Source organism: Schistocerca piceifrons, chromosome 5 (genome assembly GCF_021461385.2).
Source record: "Schistocerca piceifrons isolate TAMUIC-IGC-003096 chromosome 5, iqSchPice1.1, whole genome shotgun sequence".
Taxonomy (NCBI): domain Eukaryota; kingdom Metazoa; phylum Arthropoda; class Insecta; order Orthoptera; family Acrididae; genus Schistocerca; species Schistocerca piceifrons.
The window spans coordinates 237586069-237602592 of NC_060142.1; the positions used below are offsets into that span (position 1 = coordinate 237586069).

The following is a 16524-nucleotide window of genomic DNA, read 5'->3' on the forward strand; positions in this document are numbered from 1 at the left end:
TCTGGCCTCTGATGAGGGAGGATAAGCCTGTGACAGGACTGGGTTAGGAAGTGCTGGCTGGGTGGATTTGGGAAAGTCTTACACCAAGGATATGATCCTGAGACAAGAGGCTAAGAAGACTGGGAGGGACTAGGATATTGTGGAGGTTGGGTGGGTGAAGGAACACCGTTTTAGGAGGGATAGGAAGAATTTTGGGTAGTATGTCTTTCATTTCAGGACATGATGATGGATAATCCAAACACTGGCAAAGGAAATGGTTGAGTTGTTCCAGCCAAGTGTGGTATTGGGTGACAAAGTGGATGCTCCTTTGTAGCTGGTTCTTGGGATCGTGGGAGGATTGGGGGTGTGTAAAGATACGGCATGGGAAATCAGTCTGTGGTCTGGGGGTACTGCCTGTCTGTGAAGGCCTTTGTGAGACCTTGAGCACAACGGGCAATCGAGTTCTTGTAACTGCAGATAGGCCATCCATTGGTGATGTGGAAGGGATAGCAGCTGTTGGAAAGCAGGTACTGTTGGTGTTTGGTGGGTGTAATGTAGATAGGTGTGGTTGGCGCCATCAGAGATGAGGAGATCGTCGTTCAGGAAGGTGGCATGCAGGGATGAAGGGAACAAAATGAGAGAGATGTTGAGATTCTGAAGGAATGAGGAGGGGGATGCCTTGGCTCCAAGTCCAGATGAAGATATTGTCAATGAACAAGAACAGACCAGGGATTTGTGTTTTTGGAAAGCTAGGAAGATTTCCTCTACATGACCCATAAACAGATTCGCATAGTGTTGTATCATGTGGCTGCCCATGTCTTTGCGCAGGATTTGTTTGTATACCTTCCCTTCAAAGGAGAAATAGTTGTGTATTATGATAACATTAGTAAGATATATGAGAAATGAGCTATTGGGTTTGGAGTCTGAAAAATTATGGGAGAGGTAGTGTTCAATAGTGACAAGACCTTGGGCAAGAGGGTCGTTGGTGTATAGAGATTCAGTGACGAGAAGGGATCCAAGAGGTAATGCAGAGGGGATGTTGGAGGGTTGAGGAAGGAAGTGGTTGGTGTGTTTCATGTAGGAGGCTAGATTTTGGGCGGTTGGTTGAAGGTGTTGGAAAATGAGGGCTGAAATTCTTTCATTGGGGGCACAACAATCAGCAACAATGGGTCATCCAGGATTGTTGATTTTGGGGAGCATGTATAAGGTGGGTGTACATGGGTGAGGAGGGAAATGGACTCAAGGGAGAGGTTCTGGGAAGGGCCTAAGGCTTTAAACAGGGATTGGAGGCTATGTTAGACTTCTTGGATGAAATCACTCTGGCACAGTTTATAGGCAGAGGAATCAGACAAATGGCAGAGGTCTTCCGCCAGGCCGGTGAAATCAGGTGCATTGTATACCAGCTCCACTACAATCATTGCACATATTGATATGACTACAAACCAGCTGTCCACCAGGATGAATGACCACCGCCAATCTGCTGCCAAGAACACAGAGGACCACTCTGTGGCACAACATACAGCTGAATATAATATGCTCAATTTCAATGGCTGCTTCACAACCAGGGCCATCTGAAACCTTCCCTCCACCACCAGCTTTTCTGAACTCCACTGATGACAGTTACACATAAAACATATTCTCCATACCCCAAATTATGCCATGTCACCTTCGACCAAGTGTTCCTCCACCCAACAGTTTGCTCCCTCTTTGTCCTCCTCCCAACTCCTTTTCCTTCATCATCACTGTATGCTGCTCTCTGCCAACACACCCATCAGTCTTTTGCCCTTCTCTGGTCCTCTCCTTTTCTAATCCCTGCCATCTAGTCACATGTTCTTGTCAGACAGCACTCTCCTCTCTCTCGCCCCCTCCCCCTCCCCCACTTGTATCCTGCTATCCCTCCCTCTTCCCTGCCCCACTCCAGATTGCTGCTTTCATTCAATGCAGCAGTCGCAAACTGCCCAGAGAAGCCAAAAATAGCGGTCATGTATGCGTGGGGCATGAAAGTGTTGCTTTCTTTTCTGAAGAAGGCTTTGGCTGAAAGCTCAGTGTAACGGTCTTCTCATTGTGCCTGTTTGCAGCTCAACGTGTCATCTTTACAGTTAGCAGCAATCTCTCTTTTTCATACTTGTTGACAGTACTGTAAAAAAGCACAAAAAAGTGTCATACACTACGATGTTGCAGCATTCAGCCTGTATGGCCGGCAACCCATCTAGCATAACAATGCCGTGGACTGCTTACCTGCCACGCAACTGTTAGTTCCTGCGATATCCTGCTGTGCGACAGTATTTAGGCCTGTGCACAGCCATGCAGAATCAGTTCACATCGAGCCATACATCCGATTGTGTACGATGCCACCGCCAACCAGCTGCCTCCTTGACAGACACAGTCTGGCCTCTGCAGCTCTGCCAGTGGTCCAGTCTCTGTGGTTGGATGTCGTAACCTGGTTCACAAACTTTGGTACAACATTGACTGTACTCTGTTCTTCCAAGGATCTATATCATTGTATGTATACTAAAAGTATACTCTTGTATAATGTGGTTTCTGTGTGCAGCAGTAGACATTTGTAAATATTAGCTTGTGGAAAACTCGACCAAGTACGAGACTTTGAGTAGTTGAACAGAGGTCTTCAGCCTGTCAGTCATTTTTGAATGTTGATCGTGTTTGGTTTGTATGAGTATACTGTTTTTTTTTTCAACAAATTATATTTGTCAGAAATTAGTGGCTTCAGTTACATCTATGGCAGATTCTTTATATACAGGGTGTTTCAAAAGGACTTTACAATTTTGAAAATTCATAAAAATTAATTCACAGTATCTACAAAGGTGATTATAGTGTCAATTTGTGGGAGATACATGTATTTCACAAGCACTGAATTGCACCATAAGGAGTGCTAGTGGCAGTTGTGTTAAAGATGGCTGCCTTCACTGGGCCTGAGCATGCTAGCTGCGTGTTTTGGTTTGAAGAATCAAAATTCTTGACAACAGTTCAGTGTAATTTTCATATCAAGTACACATAAGATCCTCCTAGCAGGCCGACAGTTTATGAGTGGCATAAATGTTTTGTAGAAACAAGGTGCTCGGTAAGACATGGGAAATCATCAGGTCGTCCAAGCACATCAGATGACGTAGTGATGAGTGAGTAAGACAACGTTTTGTCAACAGCCCTGCAAAATCAACCTGGCATCTCACAAACTGCAAATCCCTCATACGACTGTTTAGTATTTGAAACCGTAGAGATTGATGATTGTACAAGCAATAAAAGACAATGATAAAATTGCTCGCCAGAACTTCTGTGCAGATATGTTAAATCGATTACATAAGGATGAACATTTCTTGGACAAAATAATCTTTTCTGACGAGTCAACTTTTCATTTAAGTGGCGAGGTTAACACACACAACTGCAGGATTTGGGGCAGTAAAACTCCACATCAAACATTGCAACATGTTCGTGATGGCTCTAAACTGATTGGATGTGTGCAAGATAAGCAACAGAAGCCACATACAACATCTTTAGTTTAAGATAAAAAAGCTTATTTTTCCCTAAAAAATAACACTAATCCCAACTCTGTATCTTTTTTCAATAAATATATATCAATTTTTAAAGTTTTAAAGTCCTTTTTGAAACACCAATTACTATAAAAGTGTATTTCTCTTTGGCCTCTACAATAGCATGCCGACATCACCTTTACTAACAACCTTTCAATAATTTTCTTATTCTTCGTGAGCCTTGAGAGATGGCAATCCTATCTGCAGCTCAGCATCTCCGCTATATCATGAGTAGGAACTTTCTTTTTCATACTGTTCCATTCCATCCTGGAATTTCCATCGTTTGACTGTTGTAATACCCTTAAATTATGGTCTTTGATGATTATATAGCTCAAAAAGTATGTTCAAGCAGTGGACAGTGTAGTATCAGGATCAGATAGACCGTCCTTGGGCGCTTTGATGAATGTTGGGTTACTGGCACATGACATAATAGAGATGGTGCTTATGGGATGAGAATGCTTTGTTCAGGCACCAATGCTGTATGTTTGGCACCATAAATGAAAGCTGAAATGACATGCAAATTTAATTGCATTACTGCAGATGTCTGTCACTGCAATAATATGCTGTCAGGATAGAATTAATCCAGACCACTAACAGAGCTCCTGTAACCTTAAATTTCCACATCACTATATTTCTTATTTTTTCAAAAAATTTGATATTAATTTAAAATTGTGTCCTGCAGCACCACTTCACTTTTTTCGAAATTAGTAAGGGCCTGACTGAAATATGAGATATAATGTTCATTTTGTCACTGATGTGTCTGTCAATGATTAGTTTGCAGCATTTTTAGTACTACTTTTATTAAACATTTTACTGTGTTTACAATAACTTTCATACAAATAGTTTTTTAAACTGATATAACACAAAATATTTCAGTACAAACATAGAATTATGTGACATACAACTTATGGACGGCTCAGTTGTATTTTATGCCTATATCTGGATCATAATAACAAAGTATGAATAGAACAACGAAACACACAAGGTAACGTGTCGTCCTTAGCATAAGTTAGTTTAAGTTGGATTAAGTAGTGTATAAGCTTAGGGACCGATGACCTCAGCAGTTTGGTCCCCATAAGTCCTTATCACAAATTTCCAATTTTCCACAAGGTAACGTGAATGTACAAAAGTTGACGGAATGTTTACTTCTTTGAATAGGTGGATAAATTTCTAGGTTCAAATGATACTTTCATTTGTATCTCCAAAAGACAAAGCTATAAGCTGTGTCAAAAGTAAATCCTGTGTCACTGGGTAGATAAGAGTGGAAAATTAAAAAGTAAGCAGTAATCTTGTCCCATTTCTGCTATGATCAAATTGTGTGTTGCTTAATACACATGATTTTGTAATAATTTACATCCCTACATAATACGAAAGGGTGTGATGGTCTGAACTATAAAAGTTAGGACTCTTGTTCAGTTAACAGAAGGATTGGGGGTATGAGTAACCACGGCCTTTCAAAAGGAACTATTATAGCATTTGCCTTAAACAACTAAGAAACCTAAAGACTTGTCAGACTAGTACAGGGATTGGAAGCACATGGCTCCGAATTTACAACTTTAACATTAATGAATTGTTTCCCTTTTTGGAACAACTGACTGCCTAACATACCTTCCCATACTACTGGTGTACATACTCAGATACAGATCATTAAAGTTCATGTGACATCACTAAAATCTATATTCTCAGTTTAGTACTCTTTAATTTTGTCTTCATCACACACTTTCAATAAAAAATAAATAAATAAAAGACTGTTAGTTTTTAACAGAGTTGCCAATGTACATTTCAAAGAACTCTTCTGTTATATGAGGCAGATCCTGCGCAGTCTTACTTTCTCCTTTCCAGTTCTAACATAGACTGGTTCATTTGAGGGAATGGGACCAAACAGTGAGGTCATTAGTCCCCATCGGATTAGGGAAGGAATCGGTCATGCCCTTTCAGAGGGACTATTCCCAGCATTTGCCTGAAGTGATTTAGGGAAATCATGGACTAGAGTTTCACTTCTGTCAATGTGTTATCTTCCTACACCTAGAATAAGAATCAAGAATCGAGGCTTCATAAAAAAAATTAAAATGAAAAATAAAAATTCTGTGTAAATGACAGAAAATACTGAAGACAAGACACACTGTTGTAAGCAGTTTAGAAAAAACGAGTGTTAACAGTGGATAAATTTCTTTTTTAATAGGTGAAAATAGGAGTTTCCCAGTAACATTATCATAGAAAACAAAATACCTCTCATTTGCAGGAAAATACAATGACAAAGGTGAAACTATAATCTTACTATCTTACCATGAAGTTATAACTTACTGCTAGAGGTGGTGGTGGTGCACTTCAATGAAGCCACACTGGTGACCCATGGGAGTTAAATTAGAAGTCTAAAAAATACTGCAAAAGTCATTCACAAATTCTACTTGTAATCTAAAATTGTATGGCACAAATGGCTGGAGGACGGGAGGGGGGGGGGGGGGGGGTGAAACCTGGTGCCAGCACTTAGCCTACTTCTCTCAAATAGCATCAGAGGGGCGAAGAACTTAACGTTCCCATACTACAGATGGACCACCATCAACAGAGCCAAATGGCCTCACCTCATGAGACAATGTGGAGACATTTGGGATTTAACACAGGACATTGGCACAAAGACTGGTGATCAACGAGTTTATGCCACCACTTCTCCCCCTCCCGGATCACCACCATTATTTTCATCTAATCTTGGATTTGGCAACAAACTTAGGAGATACAGATATTAGTTTCTTAACAAAGAAAGTAATCGGTTTTTATGACATATATATACAATCACTGCTGAATATGCTTGCACTGATGCACAGTTCAAAACGCCCACAGATGTGGCTGAGGAAGAGAAGCAATGGAAACTGAATAATGCCAATTATTATAGATGAGTAGGAAAGCATCTATACTAGCAAAAGTAATAAATGATGTACGTGGGGGAACGAAATACTCAAACACCAAATACTCTTGATGATACATTATAATAGTATAAAACAATTTTGCATATTTTTAAGGCACAAGCAAAAGTATCGCACTAGAAGCGAGTTATCTCAGATCTTTTTCCAATAGATGAATATTCTTTTTACATATATTTTAACGTACTTTTCAATGAATAGGTCCTTGTACCATTGCAAAATGAGGTATTAAATTTTTGAACCTACCTGGATTGAAAATATGCACCTTCCATCAAATTTAGACTACGAGTTCTAATTACAGTAGCATAAGGGAGAACTGAATTTTTTAATTGGTTCATGGCACTGGAACATTATGACTAAAGCCAGATGAAAGAAAAAATTACAAATCTCATATTTCTCTCAATACAGTTATATAACCAGAAAACAGAAGAGGTCATTTTGATGTAAGGAAATTTTTGATGAATTTAGTATAGGCAAAATAGCAAATGCAAGCATTTAATGAAAACAAGAGTGTTAGCTAGTCTGAGACTTCTAACATTACTTCTGCCTACTGATCCTGATTCATACAATACAGTTTGTGAAGGCTAATGTCAGTGGTCCTCATAACTACTACAAAACAATTGTTTAAAATATAAAACATGTCAGACCTGTTATAAAATATATCTCCAAAATGTGTATGTAAAAAAGTTAGTTGGTAGGCAACAACGAGAATACAGAAGAGTCCGATTTCACCCGTCTGCTTTGACCTATGGCATCACCAATATGGCGGAAACAACCATTCTTAACGTCTCCAATACGGCGCTTATGACATCATTACATAAACACGCCAACAGACATGAAAATACATATAAAACCAACAAACATCTCCCTCCAAAAATATAATGAGACTAACTGGACCAGTGTGGGAAATTAAGGGTTTCTGGCTGGAGACAAACTAAATATAAACACATACACACACCATGATCCCGAACCACACAAAATGACCTAAAAACACCACAAAATTCCCAAATTCCGCTACAATTGCAATATCAACAGGAATCGCTCACTTCCCTTCACCTACAGAGCTCAATCGCAATTGTCGATACCACAAAATGAAAACCAACTATTCCAAAAATTATAATCACACCATGACTGTCGATACCACAAAACCAACACCTAAAACAACAAAAATTGGAATATGACACTTCCCTTGACCTATACAGGTCAACAGCAGCTCATGACACCAAAAACCACATATCTCCAAACTGAATTAAATGACTTACCGCGCGACAAACAGCAAACCAATAACATCAAAATTTCCGTTCTTCTACAACAGTCACGACCGATAAATGCGCACTTCAAGCACCAACACCCAAATGAACCCAATACACAACATAACACATGGACCATATACACACACCACCAGAGGACACCAACCGCAACAAGACGACATCTACAAACACAACACACTCATAAACTGAACTCCATGCCATCGTGACGTCACACACAACACCCCCCTTACATCACGGATCAAAATCGACGGGTGGCATCGGATGCCTCCGTTGTCAACTATAATTTAGTTCAATACATTTCTTATGTAACTCAGGAACATTTTGGACAAGTAGAAATAATTCATCTCATCAGCAGAATTTCTGCTTTATTAGTTCCTGGTTCTTTTTTACAATTACATTATACATTCTCTGTCAGTCTTTTGGTTGTGAGATTAACAACATCAGTCCTAATAATAAAAGTTTACCCAAAATGATCCATGTAATTAACAATATCACTGCTTTCTTCTTTAATTTCTGGCTCCACTTGTTTAACATCTCCATTATACATTCTTTGTCAGTCTTTTAGTGTGAGCTTAGGAACATCTATTAAAGTTAACAGACAATGAGCCATCTTGTTCACAAGATTTGAAATACTCCATTTAGAATACAATAAAAAATTATATCGTAATTCAATTTGCTAATAATTTCAACCTTGCCAAGACACCAACAGTGCCTTACTGCTAACATTTGCTTCTTCTCTGCCTCTCAGTAAAATAATTATTACAGTGAAAACTTAATTATAAATTATTTCTACTAAAAAAATGGTCTAAATGAAATATGATTAAAACTTGTTCTGCATTGTCTGTTAACACCATAAATGAGATCATCTTAATTGTAAATGAGCAGTGAATTTATATATTTTTACATTATCAGTACATTATCTTAAATAGATTTTAATTATAACGTTTACCTTGGACGTAAGATACAGAGGTTGTCACAATAAATGTGTTCTACAAAAACAGTAGGTGCACTAAAAAAATTCCACTCAGCTCAAAGTTTTTCCATCACTCCTGTACTGCTAGATCACATGCATCACTTGGTTTCTTAAACTGAAAAAATTTTGAATTGGCATATCAACTATAGCACCAGACGATATATAAGCAAATTCTTTGTCAGTCACACTGGCAATAATATCAGCTAATTACTCACCATTTACATAATTATGGGGTCTAGTGTAGCAGGGGATACAACCCGTCGGCTTTGGACAATGATGTCACAAGTCGCCAGATAGCAGTTTACCATTTTCGCTTTTGCTGTTATGTTTCAGTTTCGTTTTTTTACTGATTGCTTAATAAAGTGGATCTGTTTATTCTATCTCGTGAGATTTTTTTTTAAAAAGGCAAAAAACACTTATCAGCCACTGAAGGGAGCTACAACACTAAGAAGAATCGCTTCTCGATTGGCGACTTGTGACGTCAATGTCCAAAGCCAACGGGTTGTATCCCCTGCTACACTAGTCCCTAATTATGAGTATTACAGATTGGTGAAATTCACTATTACTGAATGGATGTCACGCTTTGTCAGTTACAAGTGATGTTTATATATTAGATAACTGATTTTCCACAATATTTAAAATTAATTAACATTTTTGGCTATTGGACTAGATTTAAACATCTACAGTTTTATTTGTATGTATAAGATCTGCCTCCCAGCTCCAGGTGACACCATACTGAATTAAAAGTATTTATGCATTGCCGACACTTCTTTGCTCATTCCATACTCTGATTATTTCATCAGGGTCAGAATAACCATGTGAAGCTATTACATAATGGTAACTATAGACATTGTAATTCATTTTATAAAAATGAAATTCACTGCAATGAAAAGGTTCAATCCCCAACTTTTTTGCCAAAATTCCCAAGTATATATCATCAAATCGGAAATGTTTTGTGTACAGACTAGCATAATACATGTCAATTAGGGCGTTGTGGGAAAGAATGTATGCTCCTGCAGTGACGTACGGGGGCCACATATTATATGGGTATTCCGACAATGGTACATACCACTTACTGCTAAAATGTCTCTGAGGCGAAGATACAAATACATACCCTGCAAATAAAACAACATCGTCAGCCAATTCAAAATCTTGAAATTGATGTAAGCGTCGCATCATCTGACCAGAAGTATTGTATTGCAGGTCGTGTGAGGCACGTCCTTCAATTACGTTCCGTTTTTCGCGTCTCCTTAGTGAAATGACAGGAGTCTCTAAATATTCCGGGTAGTGAGCCGGATTCCGTATAAACCTCAATACATTCTTTGTTGATACATACATGTCATCATCACTGAAAAAATAGAATTGCGCATTGGGACAATATGCGATAGCCCATGAGATTCCCATCATTGTCTTAATAGTGTTATTGAAATAATCATCGATGAAGTTTGCCTGCACAATATCACCATGTCTTGCGCTTTCTTTCTGAACTTCTTGTAGCAGTTTTCGATCATCTGCAGTCACACCAAGAACAAAAACTGTTCTGATTTGCACGTCAGAAAATCTCTTTTCAAATCCCCACGTTTCTCGTATTGCCTTTCGGCGATGGAAATTAGGCAGTGCAGATTTTACAATGTATACTATTCGAAGGACTTCTTTGGCTGGAGTGCTACACTTCTTCGTACACGCAGAAATGAAACTATAATTGTACACATTGATTGGCTTAACGTCAGGTGTTTCGTTATTCTTAAGCTGGTCTACAAAACGTCGTATATCACCCTCATACGGATAGCTGAAGCTGCTTTTATAATCTCGTTCAAATAAATGCGTGAACAGCCCGAAATATCCAAAGAAACACACAGTCACAGAAAATAACAATATCCATTTCTTATTTACACGAAAGAGTTTTAATCTCATTTTACATTATTGGGAGATAACGAACCGGCGTCACAACTGAAAAACACACTGCACAACAAATCACACATTTAATCGATGGATGATATAAACAAAATATCTCAGCGCCCACTTTCGAAACATACATGCCTGAACAAATGAATATCGCTACTGGGGCACTATAAACAAACTCCGAAGAGTATACTCATATTACTACCTGTTCAAATAATGCACATTCAGAATGAAGGACTGAAGTATATAATTTAACTATAAATGGCATTCACATTACACATGTAAGAGAAATTTCCGTACGAACTGAAAAAATTCATTGTTACGAAAGTATACGGGAAATTTATTTGAATCAATAAGTTTGACTTAATGAGTCAAGAGAAGTATTGCATAAGTAATTATTTTCGTCGCTTCTTCACCATTAAACGCATATGAGACTGACACATTTTCTAAAATATGATTTTTATGAGGGATGTATTCGAGGATAGAACATCATATAATGATCGTCCAGAGTTCAACGAACTTAATGTTTGTGACAGAGATCCGGCCATGTTTGTTGTACTGCAAGTGGGTTGAATATTATCAGTTTGTAGGCAGCTTGAGTGATTTTGTACTGTAATTTTGCGTGAAGCAGTGAGAAACTGTAAGGAATGGAAGGAAGTGAAAGAGGTAAGTGCTTTTTCAGTTCTGTGTCATTGTTCCTGTTTGACACTTTTTGCGTCAGGGCAATGGCAGTGTCAGGGTCGTGAACAGAAATGGTTCAGTGACCGCAATTATGTGTTTTCTTTTTCTTTGGGCAGCATATTTCTCAGAAAAATAATTTCAGTTTGACAACGAAGTCGGAATTCAGAGCCAAAACATGTCGCATTTAGGTCTTTTCTATTAAATATACTTTCGTTTGTTGCTAGAAATTATTTTAGATTTTCCAGCAATTATCAATATAACTCCACATGTCTGCTTTACTAAATGGTATAATTACGCTCTAAGCAGAAACTCTGGTTGACCCTGAAGAGTAGTTTTCACAGTTGTCTCAGAAGTTAATTGGATGTGAATTTCCTAAACAGTTTTCAAGTAGGCCTACTCGACGTCAGTTTTATTTCTTCCTGAAACCTTAGTTCACTGCGCTTGTAATGTTAGTGTGTTCCTCTTTGTAAATCCTAATCGATAAGTTTACACTTCTCGGGAAAGCGTGCAAATAATAATCCTCGCAGAAGCCAAAGTGATAAATTATCATTATCAGTGGATTGGCTGCAGGACACTTCAAGGAACAATGTAAAACCGATTGAATGCTGGTCATTTAGCTACTAAGCAAATAGGTTTTAGTTTTTTTTCTAATTATTGCATATCTAAATGGAGTTCACTGTAGAAACATATCGGCACTCAGATTAAATGTGTGTTTGAAATCTGAATTTAGGCAACTTTTTCAGTTTGACGTAAAAGTATGGCGATCGAACTGCAGGTCTCACTAGACGGAACACAGCACTATTTCAGTGTCAATTACCAGCACATGGCGATTTATTCACTTCGTTGCTGCAAGTCCAAATACACTTAGTATCACAGAACTGTTGCAGACATTATACATGGATCATTGAGACACTAATCAAACAAATAAGATTGAGTTATCTACTGAACAAATTATCAGTTTTGTTTTAACATTCTGGCAGCGATACAGTGTGTTACATATTTTCAAAACCTTGAACTGGAGTATTTCGTTGTCTTATTTTCTGTGATCCTGGTACTTCGTTGAAATGTAACATTTTCTGTGTAAATCAGTATCTGACTGCCATTCTGGAACACTGAATTGTAGCTTTGAACACAAATGTTTCTGAAAGGTATCTCAAAGAGCATTGCAGAAAAATCACAATGTGTTCTGGTAGAGATTATTACAAACAAAAAAAATGCTACATTACAAACAGGTCACACAAAAGCCAAGTTGTTTAGTAATATAAGATCAAAACTGTAACCAAATTTTGAGATGACAAACTCCTGAAATGTCAGTGTATTGAACTGTCTTCCATTAATTTTAACATCTATTAATAATTCATATTTTTGTCTTTGTTGAAGCATCTTGTCAAACTTTTAAATTTGAATATTTAGTAACAGCATATGGTCTTGAGTCACTGTGTGTTTTGGAACAAAAATCCATGGTTCTCAAGTATTACAGTCCACTTTCGATTTAACTGTAGGCCTGCTGTTACCCTAATTCTGTGTTTTGCCATTACAAATAGGATTGTAATTTTGAGAGAATAGAAATGACGTGCAAAACTGACACTACTAGTGGCCCCAAATGAAACAGACTAAATCTCCACAGACGTATGATGTTGCCAGACATAGCACCATCTTGTCGCAACTCTTAAGTTGACAGGTAGTATCAAAGCCTAAAGCTGTCTCAGATATATTGCTACAGTATTAGTAAGTGTGATTTTAGAGTGATACTTCATGCTTTTCTCCTTCCGTTTTCCATGTGCATTAGTGAAAAACCAATATGTAACTTTTACCGAATCTTTGCATTGTGTAGGAAATGATTTTGAAGTTAGCGAGGTTGTCTATGTCCAATAGTTACTATGTGATTGTGGAACTTTTGGGGTGAGGGTTTGTCAGGAGTTACTTAAAGTAAGATGGTGACAGAATGTGAAGCTAGCAGCCAGTGGACCAGAGGAGCCCATCACACAGTCACTGACAGGAAATATATGTTCTGCCTCTTTCATAGTTTTTGAATTCGTGTAAAAGTAATGGTTGTCTTATTTTAACAGCTGCCAAGTAAAAGCTATATTAGATATACTAATCAAATGAATGATGTTTCTGCTATAAAATATATGTCATAGTAAATATAATGAATAATTAGTGACCAGAGTTAACATGTTGCAAGATAAATAGTCCGGTTTTGTGGAGGTGGAAGTAAACACTAGTACTTTTAATTTTGATTCAACATTTCCATTAGAAGATCTGTGCTAACAGCCAAGTCAAAATTTAATAAAAATTGCTGTGAATTTTTACTGAGTTTACACTGAGGTGACAAAAGTCATGGGATACCACTTAATACTGTGTCAGAGCTTCTTTTGCCCGACGTAGTGCAGCAACTTGATGTGGCATGGACTCAGCAAGTCATTGGAAGTCCCCTCCAGAAATATTGAGCCATGGTGCCTCGGTACCTGTCCATAATTGTGAAAGTGTTGCTGGTGCACAATTTTGTGCATGAACTGACCTCTCAATTATCTCCCATAAATGTTCACTGGGATTCATGTCAGGTGATGTGGCTAGTCAAATCATTCACCTGATTGAATGAATGTCCTGCAAACCAGTCACGAACAATTGTGGCCCGGTGTAATTTAGCATTGTAATCGATAGAAATTCCATTGTTGTTTGGGAACGTAAAGTCTATGAATGGCAATACCAGAGGACCCAGTACATTCTATGTAAACACTGTCTACACAATTATGGAGCCACCACCAGCTTGCCAGTGCTTTGTTGACAACTTGGGTCCATGGCTTCATTGGATCTGCACCACACTCAAACCTTACCATCAGCTCATACCGACAGAGATTGGGACTTACAGGCCCGGTTTTCTACTCATCTAGGATCCAATCAATACGGTCACAAGCCCAGCTGTAGCTAAAGCACTTGCATCAGTTGACTGCTGTCATAGCCCATTCACACCAAAGTTTGCCACATTGTCCTATTGGATATGTTTGTGGTATGCCCCACATTGATTTCTGTGTTTGTTTCAGACAATATTACTTGTCTGTTAGCACTGACAACTCTTTGCAAACATCTCTGCTCTCAGTTGTTAAGTGAAGGTTGTCTGCCATTTTGTTGTCCGCAGTGAGGCATAATGCCTGAAATTTTATATTCTGAGTATGCTCTTGACTCTGTGGATCTTTGAATATGGACTTCGAAAACAATTTCTGAAATGGAATGTCCCGTCTGTCTGATTTGAACTACTCTTCTGCATTCAGACTCTACTAATTCCCATTGTGCAGCCATAATCACATCAGAAATCGGGACTAGTGCAGCAGGGGATACAACCCGTCGGCTTTGGACAATGACGTCACAAGCGGCCAATCGAGAAGCGATTCTTCTTAGTGTTGTGGCTCCCTTCAGTGGCTGATAAGTGTTTTTTGGCTTTTTTAAAAAAAAATCTCACGAGATAGAATAAACAGATCCACTTTATTAAGCAATCAGTAAAAAAACGAAACTGAAACATAACAGCAAAAGCGAAAATGGGAAACTGCTCTCTGGCGGCTTGTGACGTCCTTGTCCAAAGCCGACGGGTTGTATCCCCTGCTGCACTAGACCCCAGAAATCTTTTCACGTCCATCACCTGAGTACAAATGACAGCTGCCCTTTTATACCATGTGTATACAACACTACTGCAATCTGTAGAGGTGCATATTGCCATCCCATGACATTTGTCACCTCATTGTATTACATTCCAACTGTTTCTATCCATGCTTCAGTAGTCCCATTAGTGATTTTGTGCTATGCTTACGTGCCACAAGATTTCTAAAAATACAGTTGGAACTGCATTTAGGAAATCGTATTCCCTGACATTCAAGGTTTAATATCTGCACACATTTGACAGACAGTTATTGTTAAATCTTTTCATTTAAATTTCGCTTACATCAGAACTGTCACAGGCAGAAAATTCATTGTAAAACATCCATTCTAGTTTGTAAGCAGGGGAAGAAAATGTGGATGTCAGGGCATATAGAGCTCTTACACATGCAGGTAGCGATAGCTGAATGTTGCACATTAGAAGCCCCCTGTACACAGAAGAAACACAAATGAATGTGCATTCGCAAGCAATTCGCAGTGGGTTTGCGTGTGCTAGTCTTCATTAAGCAGTTACACTGGAGCGAATAGAAGAGCAGGCATCTGATGTGTGTCATTTTTTTTGACACTGAAATGTTGTCGTGGTAAAGTCACTTATATTTCATACGGCATGACAGAGATCAGAAACATACAACGTGGTTTATTTTGTATAATGAGCAGCTCTTGGTTGTGAAGGCAAAACAACATAGTCACAGAAAAATGTGGGTGCCTGAATTTTGCATAAGCTTCAAAGAAGTTGTGGTTTGGCCCTGATCAATGATTTGCAACTGCAACCATCACATGGCTTTATTCCAAAACTTCAGACCCGTATGTCAATAGATAATTATGCAAGTAATTTCTATTTCTTATATCAACCGCATGTGTTTCCAAAAACTTCCTGAAGTATGTACTGCTATATGCGAAACACTCATGGATTTTATTAACGTAAATCTTAGAAACATACTGTCAATGAAAATGAGTAGTGGTATGACATAAAAATATCTTGAAGCCCATCCTAATAGGCTATTTCGTAACTTGTGCTTTACAGTTCATTGTCTAAGACATTATTATTGGATGGAAAGCAATCTTCACTTATTCTTTTTCCGTATTTAAATTTTGTGAAATCATAGCTAAATTGTGACATAACACAGGTACAGTGACTAAACCATGAGAATGATCAGGTCGTTCATATACTTTTATTGTACATTAATCTACATTACCTGTTTATTTTTGTGACATTTTTCTAATAGTTAGATGAGAAAAGCAGAACAGAAATGAAAGCAGAAAGGCTGTGGCAACACATTCTCTGTCAGTTCACCAGTTTGTAGCGTATTACAGAGACGCAAATACTATTGAAATACACCATGTGTCCTATGCAGAAATATCTGATTGCCTTAGCATGATGTAGTGCATGTGTATTATTCCCAGCACAATTTCATAAACTTCTTAAAACATCACATTCCAACCCTAAAGCACATTTATCATTTCTTGGGTGGATGTGTTGCCCTTTATAGGAGAACTGAATGAATTTCATGACTCTGCCCTGCCTCCAGGAAGAGCTTCAGTTGCATTATTTTGCTACAGCACATTGTAAAGGACCTAATGTGGTTGCAGGAGCTGTAAAGAGA

The 16524-nt window shown here is 38.3% G+C and overlaps 2 protein-coding genes across 3 annotated transcripts in view; one reads left to right on the top strand and one right to left on the bottom strand.

Annotated features, from left to right (window-relative positions):
- Positions 1-8061: 8061 nt before the first annotated feature.
- On the bottom strand, positions 8062-10778 carry LOC124798411 (beta-1,3-galactosyltransferase brn-like). Of its 2 annotated transcripts, XR_007016940.1 has the most exons (3): positions 9801-10778; positions 8663-8801; positions 8062-8295 (listed from the first exon to the last, which is right to left on the bottom strand). XR_007016940.1 is itself a non-coding variant. In XM_047261807.1 (2 exons), the coding sequence occupies exons 1-2, from the start codon at positions 10598-10600 to the stop codon at positions 8771-8773; spliced, it is 831 nt and encodes a 276-aa protein (XP_047117763.1). In that variant the 5' UTR covers positions 10601-10778; the 3' UTR covers positions 8062-8770. The 2 variants fall into 2 exon arrangements, 1 of the variants encoding a protein (XP_047117763.1); XM_047261807.1 differs by having other exon boundaries at positions 8062-8801.
- A 348-nt stretch (positions 10779-11126) lies between these two features.
- Positions 11127-16524, top strand: part of LOC124799225 (retinoic acid receptor RXR) — a 137786-nt gene continuing 132388 nt past the window's right edge. Inside the window, exon 1 of the mRNA XM_047262763.1 lies at positions 11127-11254. Within this exon, the coding sequence (XP_047118719.1) occupies positions 11236-11254 (19 nt within the window). The 5' untranslated portion in view covers positions 11127-11235. The remainder of the gene's footprint in view (positions 11255-16524) is intronic.